Source organism: Odontesthes bonariensis, chromosome 14 (genome assembly GCF_027942865.1).
Source record: "Odontesthes bonariensis isolate fOdoBon6 chromosome 14, fOdoBon6.hap1, whole genome shotgun sequence".
Classification (NCBI taxonomy): domain Eukaryota; kingdom Metazoa; phylum Chordata; class Actinopteri; order Atheriniformes; family Atherinopsidae; genus Odontesthes; species Odontesthes bonariensis.
In genome coordinates this window covers 29,565,050-29,578,449 of record NC_134519.1, presented here as the reverse complement: position 1 = coordinate 29,578,449, position 13,400 = coordinate 29,565,050, and the positions used below count along the sequence as shown (strand labels likewise).

The following is a 13,400-nucleotide window of genomic DNA, read 5'->3' as shown; positions in this document are numbered from 1 at the left end:
TTTGATCGGTTCTCTCCGACAATGCCGTTCAGAAATAAAAAATTTACCCTGAAGTTCCAAACTACTTTCAACATTTGCCTGGTGATGCCAGGCTAACTTTGTCATATGCCACCCATCCGAGCATTGTTAAACACATCTTTAATTGGTAACCCCCTGATGGTTGTGACTTCTGACAACAGCTTGAAGAACAGCCCTGATTTAAAGTCTCCATCCTGCAAACCGTAGAGCTCAAAGGATCTCCTGCTAACAATTCTGGTGCCAGACACTGCAAAGTTCTCATTTGCATGCCTAATAATAATAATAATATCAAAAGTGTGTAAGCAGACCATTGCATGTTGAACAAGCCCTACAGGTCTTACCCTCTTTGGGTTACCTCTTTTGTCCATCTGACAAAGGAGGTGTGTCATGTGTCACTTGAATATTAATAAGCTCATTGAGCCACAAGCAGAAACTTAAGACCTGATTAACAGTGCTCACCATTACTTTTCCTCGTATATAGCAGACCAGTGCTAAGTCCCCATACAATTTTTATGGTAATGACATGTTTATTCAAACATGTGAGAAGCACACATGCTATATGACCACACCATAGGTAGCCTTGTAAAACAGCTCTTGTCCCACACTCCTCATCATAACATTACACCATGTTTCCTATAGGGCACTTGACCTTTATTCCCACAGGACTGTCAGTTTGTTGAATGTTTAGGAGGTGAATCGCTGTTAACCTCTGACCCTTGGTAAGCTTTTGCATTTCCTTTAGATCATACTGTCTACCGCTGGTGAGGGAATGACTAACCTGGCTGAATCACAAGCACGCAAAACTGGAATATATTTGGGAGACCTCTTAACATTCCTTTAGAGGATTAAAAAAAGTAAACCAAGGGGATTTGAAACTTAAAAGATAAAGATGGCGGTGCAGCTCAAAAAAAAAAAAAATAAATAAATAATCATGTATGCTTGTTAATCCACTTTTCAAAAAGAATTATAAATAGGCCAACTTATAATAGACACTCCGGAGCAGCTCTGTCTTCCAGCTGCATTACATAAAACATAATGAAATCAGCATCGAGGTTACCAGAGGGGGAAGGAGGGTGAGAGCATGAGAGGAGATTTCCCTGGGCTTTGAAATGAAGCTTTTGGCACAGACACAAAACCACCTCTTAATGCTGATTTGTTCTTTATAGCATATGAATTTACATCTCTACATTCAATGACTGAATAATTCACACAAACACATTTTCAGGAAGCAAAAAGGCCCCAAAGCTATAATACTAGAGCGCCCTCGAGTGGCAGGTTTTGGAAACATATCAGTTCCAACCAGCTTTGGCCTGTAACGTCAGCTGAGTTTATTCATTTCACCTCGCTGAGGTGCCACTGTTGTTTATCACATTGACTCTGTAAACATTAACACTGGTGTCCAAACTAAATCGACAGGTCACACAAAAAACAGTGATCATACTCGTCATATATAATATGCTGTACATAGTACATAAAATATTCTATTAAACACTCTTTCCAAAAGGGCTTTACATGAAGTGCATGCACTTTTACTAGTGTGTATCCTTAATTTTGCGATACTATATCAGGGAGGTTTTAGAAGCAGTTAAAAAACATGAAATCAAATCAAATCAATTTTCTTTTAGTTTCGTCAAGAGTTATGAGGCTCTCTGGCTCCCGAGGGACTCTATTGCTCCTCCACCATAAACAGGATGCTGTCTGACAGTCCTTTAATGTCGCTGTGCGTGTCAGGATGTGCAGCCAAAGCTTTCAGCAGCTCAGTCAGGCCCTCCCTCTCTAGCATGCTGCTGTAAAGTGGAGCTGGAGGATGGAGAAGAGACCAAGCGATAAGAGACAGGAATAGAGCCACACAACACCCGACTGTTAATAAACCAGAAGGCCTAAATGGAGCAATTCAGCATTACATAGGGAGTAAGGTTTGGAGAAATACATGAAAAAAAAAAGCCCTGTTTTACATTAAAAAGGGTTTCACAGCTACTGTGATAGGCATACAGTGAGCTGTAGATCCACTTATTAGCCACACTTCCCCCAGATCTCCACATATTGTTGGCGCATCTTACTGTTTTGACTGCAGACCAGATGTATGGCCCATACTGCCCACAGCTGCACCCCTGGAGGCTGAGAAGTCTGAATCAGAGGACAAAATGGACGGAACGACCTGAAATGACGACGTCACAAAACAGGAGAGAACAAGACGATTTTATGAGGACAGAAGAGCAGATAAACATTCAGGACCTTTTTTTTTGTTTTTGCTCCAGATCGACACAATCGTGTATGTGAGACAAGGTGTCCCTCACAGAAAAAATATTCTCAGTTGATTCCGCTCTCTTACGCTCATCAGCAGACATTCTTATAAACAGTTCCATTCAATCTGCGTGCCGTTTTAAAACGGCTATAAACTGTGCAAAATGTCATGTGACAGCAATCGATACGCATCATTGTAAAATTTCAGCCAAGAGTTGTGCAACATGTAGCTGACATCCAAAGTTGATCCGAGCAAAAACATTGCAAATAGGTTCCTCTCACCGGTAAGACACCATTTCTCTCTCAAGGTGGGTCCATGTCATTATCGACTCGTGCTGCAAAAAAAAGAAAAAAAAAAAAGAGGACATTTTGGAAGGAGCACTTGGTGGATTTTAATGTCCGTTATAAGACAATACACAAGCGAATCACACACCAGCTGCTTCAGCACGGTGGAGCGCAGCTCGCCGTCCAGAGTCCAGGCGTCTGCCCTGGAGGCGAGCTGTGCCAGAATCCCCCCGGCAAAGTAACGGACTCCCACCTCCAACTGGGAGTCCAGCAGGAGACTGAGGATGTGTTCCAATAGGTCCTCATCCATCAGGTCAGCCTGTAGCTCCTCCACCTCTGCTATGTTGTTCTACAACAGAGGACGAAAAATCTGTGCTCCATTTAACCGAACCCCCGCATATAATCAAAAATACTGCATTTCACTGGAGGAACACCTTTCAGAAAAGTTGGGACGGGGGTAACAGAAGGCTGAAATGTAAGTGGCAGTAGAAAGGAACAGCTGGAGGAACGTGTTGCCACTTATTAGGTTGAATGGCAACAGGTCAGTAACATGACTGGGTACAAAAAGAGCACCGCAGAGAGGCGGAGTATCTCAGAGGTACAGATGAGCAGAGTTTCAGTAACCTGCAAAAACTATATCTACAAACTTCGGAGCAATTTCAGAATAATGTTCCTCAGTGTAAAATCGTAAAGACCAAACATTTAATCATCTGCAGTACATAACATCACGGAAATGGTTGAGATAATATTAGAAACAGTAATGTCATTTCTTTACGTAGTGTCCAGGAACAGTGATCTACGGGCCCTCAGGCAGCACTGTGTTATTAACAGGCACGGTTCTGTCATGGAAATCACTTGCATGGGCTCATGAACACTTCCAGAAATGTATGGTCAGTGAAAACAGTTCACCGTGCCGGCCACAAACGCAGTGTAACGCTCTGTCGTGCAAAGAAGCCACAAGTGAACGGGATCCAGTAACCGGTCTCCTCAGTTCCCAGATGTTACTGCCATCAAATTCAAGATCATTAAAATGTCTCACTTTCAACATCTGATGTGTTCTGTTATTATTTTCATTTGACACAGCGTTCCAACTTTTTTCCCACAAGACTGCATCGATACACACTGTACTCACCAAAAGGCCGAGAATTTTCTGCTGAATGGAAGGTTCACTGTAGTAGGACTGCAATGCAAAACAGAAAAAAGGTCATGTGTGTGGGGCGCTCTACTTTGTGCATCTGTTGGTGCTCCTTTGTGCTTTTTTTCTTTACCTCCAGAACCTCTTCATACAGCTCCAAGCCCTGACACTTGATGAAGTTGCGGGCTGCTGCGGGCATCTCATCTGTCAGGTTCCACAGAGCACTCAGGGCAAACCTCAGAGTGGAGTCTACAACTCCCACCGCGGCTTTCTGCTGCACGATAGCCAGCAGCTGCTGTTAGACCGAGACAACGAGAGCAGAAAAATGTAAAGGAGGAAGGAAAATAGAAACTAATACGAGACCGTGCGAGGCGGCTTGAGATAATATCAGAAAAATGCTCACGTGCACCTATAACTTGCACAAGTTGTAAGGAAAAAAATATTTAGATATTCATGTACAACATTGGACGGTAAGAGGAGCTCACAAAAAAAAGGGGGGGGGACTAAATAATGGGCAAGCAGAAAACTGAGAAGAAGTGCAGGGAGTGATAAAGTGCCAGTGACAACAGACAGATGATTGCACACTATAAGTAATTAAAAATAATCAGGTGATTATTTTTTAGAAAGAGGGAATAAATATATATAAATATATACCCATGCTTAACTGGTGCTAAGCTGAGGATGTCGTATGAATTCTTAATCAAATACCAAAGACGTTCCGTTACCTTCATAAAAAAGACATCCTCGCTGAGTTGTGCCATCTCCGCTGTGGACAACTGTACATAAAGATAAAGTGATGAGTTGTTTTTTTTTAAGGTTTTATCCTTTCTCCTTAACATCAGCTTAGGTCAGAGATATTTTTCTTTATCCCCACAGGGAAACTGTCCACATTTCATCTGCCCTTCATGAAAGAATAAAGTTTATTCATCAAAGAGATAAAATAGCTCTGAACAGGCAGGACTGCCAGGCGCCACTCTATTTTGCACAGTAATTGAGCAGAGTCTTGACCTTTGCCACCAGAATGGAGATGACTGCCACTGCCATCCTCTGAAGGGTCGGGTCCTCGTGGTTGCTCAGCCAGTTGATCATCAGCATGGTCGCTAAATACCTGAATCATGATCACAGCGTCAGTTTTGCATTGAAACATCAGGGAAAGGTATGTTTTATCCTTTTGCACAGTACTTTGCAAAAGTCTTGAGCCAACCCTCATTTCTTTATATATTGTCAGTGAAACTGGAAATAGTTGCAGCGATCTATTCAAACAGGTTTCCATGTTTCCACGGAGACCATTCCTGATGAGGTACAGGACCTGAGAGATGCACCTGGACCTTCAGGTCTTTCCTGGAATTTTTTCCTCTTTTTTAAGGACGTCACTTTCAGATACTGTTCATCTGCTGGAGACTTTAAACATGCCACTTCTTATTTGTCTTCCACTTTTCCAGTTTCCTCAATTTTTTCAAGGACACACTGCACTCCATGCTGAGATATGACACGTTTTCAGCTAATAGCTCTTTGGGAATCACCTGGTTGGTGCGAAAATTCTATTTCATGTCTGTCAAACTGTGTTTACAAAGATACAACCAAAGAAATGTGAACAAGTTGTGTGACAAAGTGTCTAAAGACGTAGTTGCTAAAGTTGTCCGTTACATGTAAACCCAACATTGGTTCATCCTTTGAATTAGTTGACCTTATTATGATTGAATGATGCATAGGTCGGTGTTAAATGGTTTCACAAACAAACAAACAAAAAATATTCCTCCGAAAATAGTCATGGTACAAGGACTCGACTGAAAATGAGTGAAAAAAAACAGCCAGTGTCCAAAGAAAATCAGAAAGTTTGGAGAACTATTGCTCGAGAACACTTTGAAAGATTACAAGAGACTCTGGATCCTCGGAGGAAAAAATATAAAGAAATGAGGGGTGGCTCAAAACTTTTGCCCAGTGCCGTCTGTTTCCATTCAATTAATTAACTGGCTACATTTGCCAGTTTCATTCCAATTGAGGGATAACAAACTAACTTGTCAAAAGGAACATCCTGCAGGATGTAGTTACTGCAGAGCGCCAGCAGACAGTTCTTTTGCACCTGGAAAAATAGAAATAGTTTCTGAGTTGATTCAAATTCTCAGTGTATGAAGATAAGTGTGTTTAAAAACTGTGGCGCCAACCAGATGCAGCAAATATTAAGTCATCTGTAACACAGCTGGGAGCAACAAAGCCATTTTGGGCCAAAATGTGCCTCTAATACTATTCTGGAATCTTACACAGAGACTCCATCCTGACCTGCTGGTTATTGGGGAAGGTCCTCATGGCGTGCAACAGCTGGGTGACAGTGGAGCTGATCAGGCTGACAGGCATGGCCTCTGCCAGGTCCTGAGTGGTCAGGTTGAACACGCACGCTGTAGCCACCAGGTGGACGTGTAGAGAGGTGGGGTGGTTCTGCATCGCACTCACCACCAGCTACGGGAAACAAGACATCCGCGACATTATCGCAGGCTTTGATTTGCCAGTGTCAGATCTGAAATGGTCTACAGTACAACATCTCCAAGCTCTAAATTAGCGTGTAACCTTCCCCCAGGCCCCAAAACTACTCACCAAGACAGCTGTGCAGCTGCCCGGACCTATTTACTTCTGAGGATGTAAACTGAGCCTCACCACCTCCTCCCTCTGATCACTTCAAAGTACAGTAATTAGAATATCAGGTCACATGACGCGTGAACTGCAGCTGCTGTTGAATCTGAGCTTGTACCGCTTCCAAAAGCATTCAATATAAAGCATCTCATTCCTTTTTTTTTTTTTTTTTCACATTTCAACACTAGCAGTGAAATTTCACTCTGTGTGGACAACAGTTTATGGGCTGATCACCTGCAGCCACTCAGTCAGACTCTCTTTTAAGATTTACCTCGAAAATAAGTGGTTTTCAAAAGTAAGGCTCCACTCATATAAAATCACCACTCTCACACCATCTTTTTGCTTTTACTAAAATTCTCAAATCCCCCCTGCTGGATCATCATCATACTGGTCAATCCCATACACACTGAGGTGGTAGGCCAAGATACCCACACGCTGCTGCTCAACATACACAGACCACGTTACATACATAGAAAGTCTATTCCAGGGTATTTACTATGTTAGTTTCTGACTATGCAAAAAACAGGTAAATTCCACAAAAACTAATGTATTTGAACTCTTCAACCACACCACAAACAATTCAGTTATTTCTCAGATGAGTAATGCAATATTTCCTCAGCCCTCTCATAAAACCTTTAGCTAACATGATCTCGGTAAACTATTGCCTCGATCAGCCTGTATAATCATCTGATCATGTTCGTTATTATTACGGTATTTATCATTGGCCAAAAGCATCCAAATAAATTGCAGAAGGAGTGAAAAATCATAGTCTGATTTTTGACATAAGAGCCTCACTAAATATTATTTACCATCATTGACGATTACTCCACAGGTGATTGTCAAAAGTTCAGTTTATCACTTAATCTTTGAACTGTTCAGTGCTGTGTAAAGTCTTGATCCACCCCTCATTTCTTTATATTTTGCATCCAAGCAGCCAGACTTTATTCTAATCTTTCAGTGGCCTTGAATAACAGTTCTGCAGGATTTCTGAAGGTCTTTGAAAGTTTTTCTGCTCTTTCACTCAATTTCAGTCCAATCCTTGTACCTGGCCCTTTTAAAAAGAGACGTGTTTTTTTGTTTGTTAAGCTATTTAAAGCTGACTGAAGGACCTTTGAAGAATAAAAAGGCAAGTCAAGGGATGAACAAGTGTTGGGTCTACACTTAACAGATATTTGGCAAAGAACCAGTTTAAATCTTAATAGCATTTTGCTATTAACCGCCCGTTGCAAAGACACATGATTTGGTCTAATTTCTTAGTTGTATCTATGAAAAATGCCACAGATAACACAGTTTGACAGACATAAAATAGCATCTTTGCTCCAATGAGGTAACTCCCTATGAGCCATTAGCTGAAATTGATTTCCTTAAGATAGAGGAAAAAAATCCTGTGTCAAAAAAGAGTTGACACAGGACACAAGAAGAATCATCAGAAGTTATGGCCATGGAAGGATGGCCGTCAAGAAGCCATTCTTAAGGAAGGAAAACAAGGTCGAGTAAAGGCTGAGGCATGCCGAATGACACAAGAAAGGGGCTGAAAATCAGTGGCAACAGATCTTATGGAGGGATGAATCCTCACCAGAGGACCTCAACATTACTGAAGCAGTGTGGGATCATGTTGACAGAGAACGGAACAAAAGGCAGCCCACATCCAAAGAAGAGCTTTGGGATGTCCTTAAAGAAGCCTGGAGAAATATTCCTGAAGACTACTTAAAGAAATGACAGAAAGCTTGTCTAAGAGGGTTCAGGCTTTTTGACCATTCATGTTTACACACATTTCAATAAATCTATGCAACTATTTCACATTTTCCCGTCAACAAATAAATTAATGAGGAATGGCTCAAGGATTTTGTACAGTAGGCTACTGTATCTATCAAAGATCCAACATTGAATTTATGGTCATATCCTGGTCAACAAAGACATGCAGCATTTTCTCTCATTTGAGAGGCAAAACCCTCAAACTGTGTGGTGTATTTGCTTGAAAACTGACTTTAAAAAACATGTCTGTTTTCTGTTTGTCCCCGTGTCAAACTAATCGTTCCTCAGCTCTGCTTGAGATGTGCCGTGCGACAAAAATGCGGTCAGTATTAGACCGAGGCCAAAACACCTTGAGCATGTCTGGCTGTGGTCTGTCAGCGTCAGTGGTGAGACTGTAGAGATGGACGAGGGCCTCCCGTACGAAACACTCCCGCTCCCTGTACCTTCTGAGTGCCTCGCACACCTGGTTCCCATTAGCCTCTCCAGTTACCTGAACACACACACACACACACACACACACACACACACACACACACACGCACACACACACGCACACACACACACACACACACACACACACACAGCAGATCAGCAGGACTCAGAGAGACAGGAAATACAGTGGGCATATTCAGTCAGTATACAAACGGAGCCTCACATCGAAGATAAATGAGAAACTCATGCAAGAATCGGGCTCATATTTCTCCCTGTGGAATTCTCTGATATCTCTGAAACCACATGCTTGATGCCAGTAATAGTTGCTTACTTTAAGGGTTTGCTGTGAAGAAAGGACCTGACAGGAGCTGAGTCCAGTGGCGAGCAGGCCCAGGAAGACCAGTCCACCCCTGGACTTCACAAACGCCTCGATTGCAGCTTCACTGACTCTCTTCCTTCCTGATATATCTAAGGAAACGAGTGAAGGCAGGACCTGAGGACTCCCCTCCAGGAGCTGCCGCAGCGTCTCGTCTCCAACTCTTCCGTCGCTGTCATCGACGTCGAAGTGGTCGTCTGAAAAGTCCAAATGCCCGAGAGCACCAAGTTGGCCAAAGACAAAGAGCAGCCTGCCAGGCGACATATCCAGCTGCCGCAGCTTGTGAGCAATCAGGGACCTCAGGGTGTTTTTGCACTGGAGCAGTGTGGTGAGATTGGAAACCATGCTGCAGGAGATGTCCAGTGACTCCAGGTGAGGGAGAGAACAGATATCCACAAGGATATCATCAGTCAGGTCTGTGTTGGCGAGGCAGAGCGTCCTAAGACCCTTAAGGGAGCTGAAGCCAACACGCGCCCCGTCATCTTCTCCCAGAGACCCCCAGTCCAGACGTAAGCCGTTGAGGGACAACCTCTGCAGGCTAGACCGGCACTCTGGGCTGGAAGCCAGGCCCGAGATGACGTTAGCACCCGTAAGACCCCCAGAGACCCAGGAGGCGTCTAAATCCACAAGCCGGTGAGGGCAGAGGGCCAGGCGGAAAGCCTCTGCCGAAACTTGACAGCAGCGGATGGAGGCTCTGCGCAGGCGGAGCTCTTTGCCGTTTCGGAAAATCCCAACAGTTGTGTCATTCAGCATCCCTTAGGGGCGGGGGGGGGACACACAGAGAGATGTTGTAGGATGGAGAAGCATCAGTTCAGCCACATTTACGTTTGTGGAATGGACTTTTTGTACTAACCTCTTAGAGTGCAGAGAACTCATAAATCATCTGATTATAAGGTCACTTAAGATAAATGATCTCTGACAGTTTAATTAACTTTTCTTTGAAAAGTAAGGACAATTACCCTCGGGTCGTAGGTGAATTACTTTTACACCAGGCTACAGTATGATTTCACCCTGATTACTTTAATGGCTTGAACTGGGGTTTTCTTTTTCATCAACTTGCCAAAGAACTGCTCTCGCTTGGCAGCTGTAGTTTCCCCCTTGGGTGTTTTTTGTTCTCCTGATGTACCTTTAGTTGCCATCTTGTGCAGTAGTTGGTCGGCCATCTCCTGTGGAAAGAGCGGGGCCCATATGAGGCTCATGGAGCCGTCTGCTTGCAGGCTGCACAAAGAGTCTAAGCTGCAGCACACCTGAGCCAAGCAGAGGTCGCAGAGCGCCTGGGGCCCCTCGGTGTCCTGCAGAACACATCACCAGGTAATCAGATGAGTCACATTCTGCTGGGTAACTGAACTCCACATTATAGAGCGTCTATAAATACACGAGCAATCATCTTAATTCACCCAAATTAGAGAAACAACTTTCTTGTGTGTTAATTTGACCCATAAAAAAATGCAGGAAATCATCTGGGGTTTTTTGTTTATTGTTTAATCACATTTAAAACATTTATATAATCGTAACCATATACACCCTGACAGTGTTTTCTCAGGCTTCTTGCTCAGAGCTCAGCAATGACACAGGATCTCCAACGCCGCAGGAGTCTAATTTTATCCGCAGCAGATGAGGCACAGAACCTACTAAAGCCTGTTTAAATCACCTAATCCAAGCGGTCTCTGCAGAGCTAAGAGAACTAATGCAAACGGTCCTACCGAGCTCCACACAGGCAGGCGCTTGTCACCGAGACAAAGAGCACGAAAATAGAGCATTTGCAACATTTGATGGGAAGGTTGGGCGTTCAAACTCACCATGTTTAAAAAGTGCAAAAGGCCGACAGGAAAATAGAAAATGAAAAAGTAACAGTGACGCGTCGTTCAGTAGCTTTTTAAATGAGGAGACCTCATTGTTTTTACACTTATATTGGTCAATTTTCTGGCTGTAAGTGAAAGAAAAATAAAGAAACGTCCCTCTGTTTTGATAAGCGTCCCTGCTGTTGATAGCCGAGTGTCAACTGTCACAGTCAAGCCTACTATTGGTCAGTTTGTATGACGTCACCAACGGACGTTTGAAGAGCTGGTGAGGTTAGGTAGGAGTTCAGTTATACTCAGTTCACTGTCTTTAGTGTCGTGTAAAATCTTAATCCAGCCTTTGTTTCTTTATATATATTTTTTCCAAGCAGCCAGAGTTTCTGCTTATCTTTCAAAGTGTTTCTTTGGACATTGGCTTGTTTTTTCAGGCCAGTCCTTGTACCTGACCATCTGAACATTTATGAAGCCACCTAAAGCTAAGAGTTATCACTCAAGCATAAAAAAAAGCAAAGAACACATTTTAAAGTCTGTATTTTAGCAATTTGTTGCCAGAAGTCTTTTGAAAACACACAATTTGTTCTCATTTCTTCAGTTGCACCCATGAAAATTTCTTAAGATTAGTTTGACAGACATAAGAGCATTTTTGCAACAAGGTGATTCCCAACAAGCTATTGGCTGAAAACCTGGCATATCACGCATGGTGTGCAGAGCAAATTGGACAAGTGGAGGACAAAATAAAAAGTAACAAGCCTAAAATACTATCAACAGCATCTGAAAGACCTTAAAGCGATACAATGTAACTTCTCAAAAAGCCCATTATGGAGCTCCCCCTACAGGCTTGGAGGCAATGTACGGTTACACTGTCGTAAATACAACACCCTTTCGCTTTCACGTTTCACGTTTGTTGACGAACCGGCGAGGAGTCAGAAGGTGCAAGCTATGTCGACCGAGAAGGTAAGAGTAATCAAATGTACCTGGGAGCGTGAGAGGGGTCTATTTGTTTTTGTGGTAGGTGTGCCAGAAAGCAAGTCGAAGTACTTCCGCTCAGCTCCCGGGCCGCTACTGGGCTGCTCCCAGGCCGGTCCAGCAAAATTACATAGCGCAGTTTTTCCAACTCAGACCCCCGAAGGGCATAGGAGACAGGCCAATCGTAATATTAAAACTCATTCTAGCCGCACAATTTTTTTCAAGCTGTTATTTTAAGGTAGAAATGTTACATAGTATTGCTTTAAGAAATCCGCCAAAGACCTGACACAGGACCTGAGAGATGTACCTGGACCTTTAGTTGATCCATCTAATGCTCACTGAAGCCTCATCAGAAATGGTCTCCGTGGAAGGGTGACTGTCAAGAAGCCATTCTTAGGGAAGGGAAGCAGGGAGAAAAGGCTGAGCTATGCCAAATGACTCAAGAAGTGGACTGAAAATCAGTGGCAACAGGTCTTATGGAGGGATGAATCCTCCCCAGAGCCTGGACCTCAACATTATTGAAGCAGTGTGGGATCATCTTGGCTTAGAACTGAACAAAAGACAGCTAACATCCAAAGAAGAGCTTTGGGATTTCCTTCAAGAAGCTATCTACCTATCTATCAGAAAATTGTTTTATTTTCAGATGAGGTGGTACATTTCAACATCTGTAAAGATAAAATAAGGTAGTAAAGCGGTTTAGCCACAAGGAGGGGCTCACAGAAAGAGATACATTTATTCTTTGCCAATAAGGCAGTATTAGTTAGTAGTAGTTATTGTGGTCATTTTCAATTTCTGAAGAAATAATCTCTAAATACATAGAGCCCCAAACTCCATTCTGATTATAAGAATTAGACCAATGTGCTCTCAGCTGGACAGCATGCACAGACTTAAGGCTGGAATGCTCTTGCTAATATGATATTAGGGCACAAAAAAAGCATGCAAGTGTTCCAAAATCTTTTTTAAAGACAAGAGATTTGTCACCACTCGAAGACAAACAAGAAAATTAGGGATATTTGTGTGGAGCAGTTAAGATGAAGTAATGTACTTTTGTGAGCTGCTGTCACATGTTGGGGACTCACACAGTGAACACATCAAAGGCAAAAATATTGAAGAAACAATACCAAACCAACAGGATTTGATGTAACTGAAGTCATATTTGTTCCATGTTGTTTGTTCTATGATTTCATGATTCAAACTGAACTGCATGTGTTATATACAACGATCCAACAGAGAGCAAATCTCTCCTTATACATGTATGCATCACACACAGCCCACACAGTGAAATTCTTTCTACCTTCTGAATGTTCTGCCTTGATGCTCATAAGCAAAACTACCCTCCCACATGCTGGAGTATGTCTCCTCGCAAAGAGAACCCCCCCCCCCCCCCCAGCTTCAAAGCCTGTGTTTCTGCCTCGATTCAAAACATTTAGCTGAGGGGCGTTCTTTTTGTCAGCAGAGCCCTGTGCACATTGTCCTCATAACCAAATAAACACAGCTGCCAACAGCTTTTGAAAAGCTGTGAGACACAGACACACATCCCTTGTACGGGGTAAACAAAAGAGAAGCGTTCATATCCATAGGAGACCTCCTTTTATTAATAAAGCTGATCACCACAATCACCCAGTCAATACTCTGGAGGTGATACGAAACAGATTTGTGAGGAGGAGTAAGGGAGGAATAGTCCTATAAATTAAGCTGACAGAGAAGTGTGTGTGTGTGTGTCAGAGAGGGAGAGACTGAAAGAAAAAGAACCTGAGAGACA

General features: G+C 43.0%; 1 protein-coding gene across 1 annotated transcript; it reads right to left on the bottom strand.

Moving 5' to 3' along the window:
• Positions 1-1,179: 1,179 nt before the first annotated feature.
• Positions 1,180-10,864, bottom strand: LOC142399328 (protein zyg-11 homolog). The gene is made up of 14 exons (XM_075483936.1): positions 10,673-10,864; positions 10,000-10,165; positions 8,829-9,628; positions 8,415-8,555; positions 5,963-6,139; positions 5,701-5,765; positions 4,691-4,790; positions 4,408-4,458; positions 3,816-3,977; positions 3,680-3,727; positions 2,696-2,896; positions 2,545-2,597; positions 2,079-2,176; positions 1,180-1,818 (listed from the first exon to the last, which is right to left on the bottom strand). The coding sequence occupies exons 1-14, from the start codon at positions 10,673-10,675 to the stop codon at positions 1,685-1,687; spliced, it is 2,199 nt and encodes a 732-aa protein (XP_075340051.1). The 5' UTR covers positions 10,676-10,864; the 3' UTR covers positions 1,180-1,684.
• Between the last annotated feature and the right edge of the window lie 2,536 nt (positions 10,865-13,400).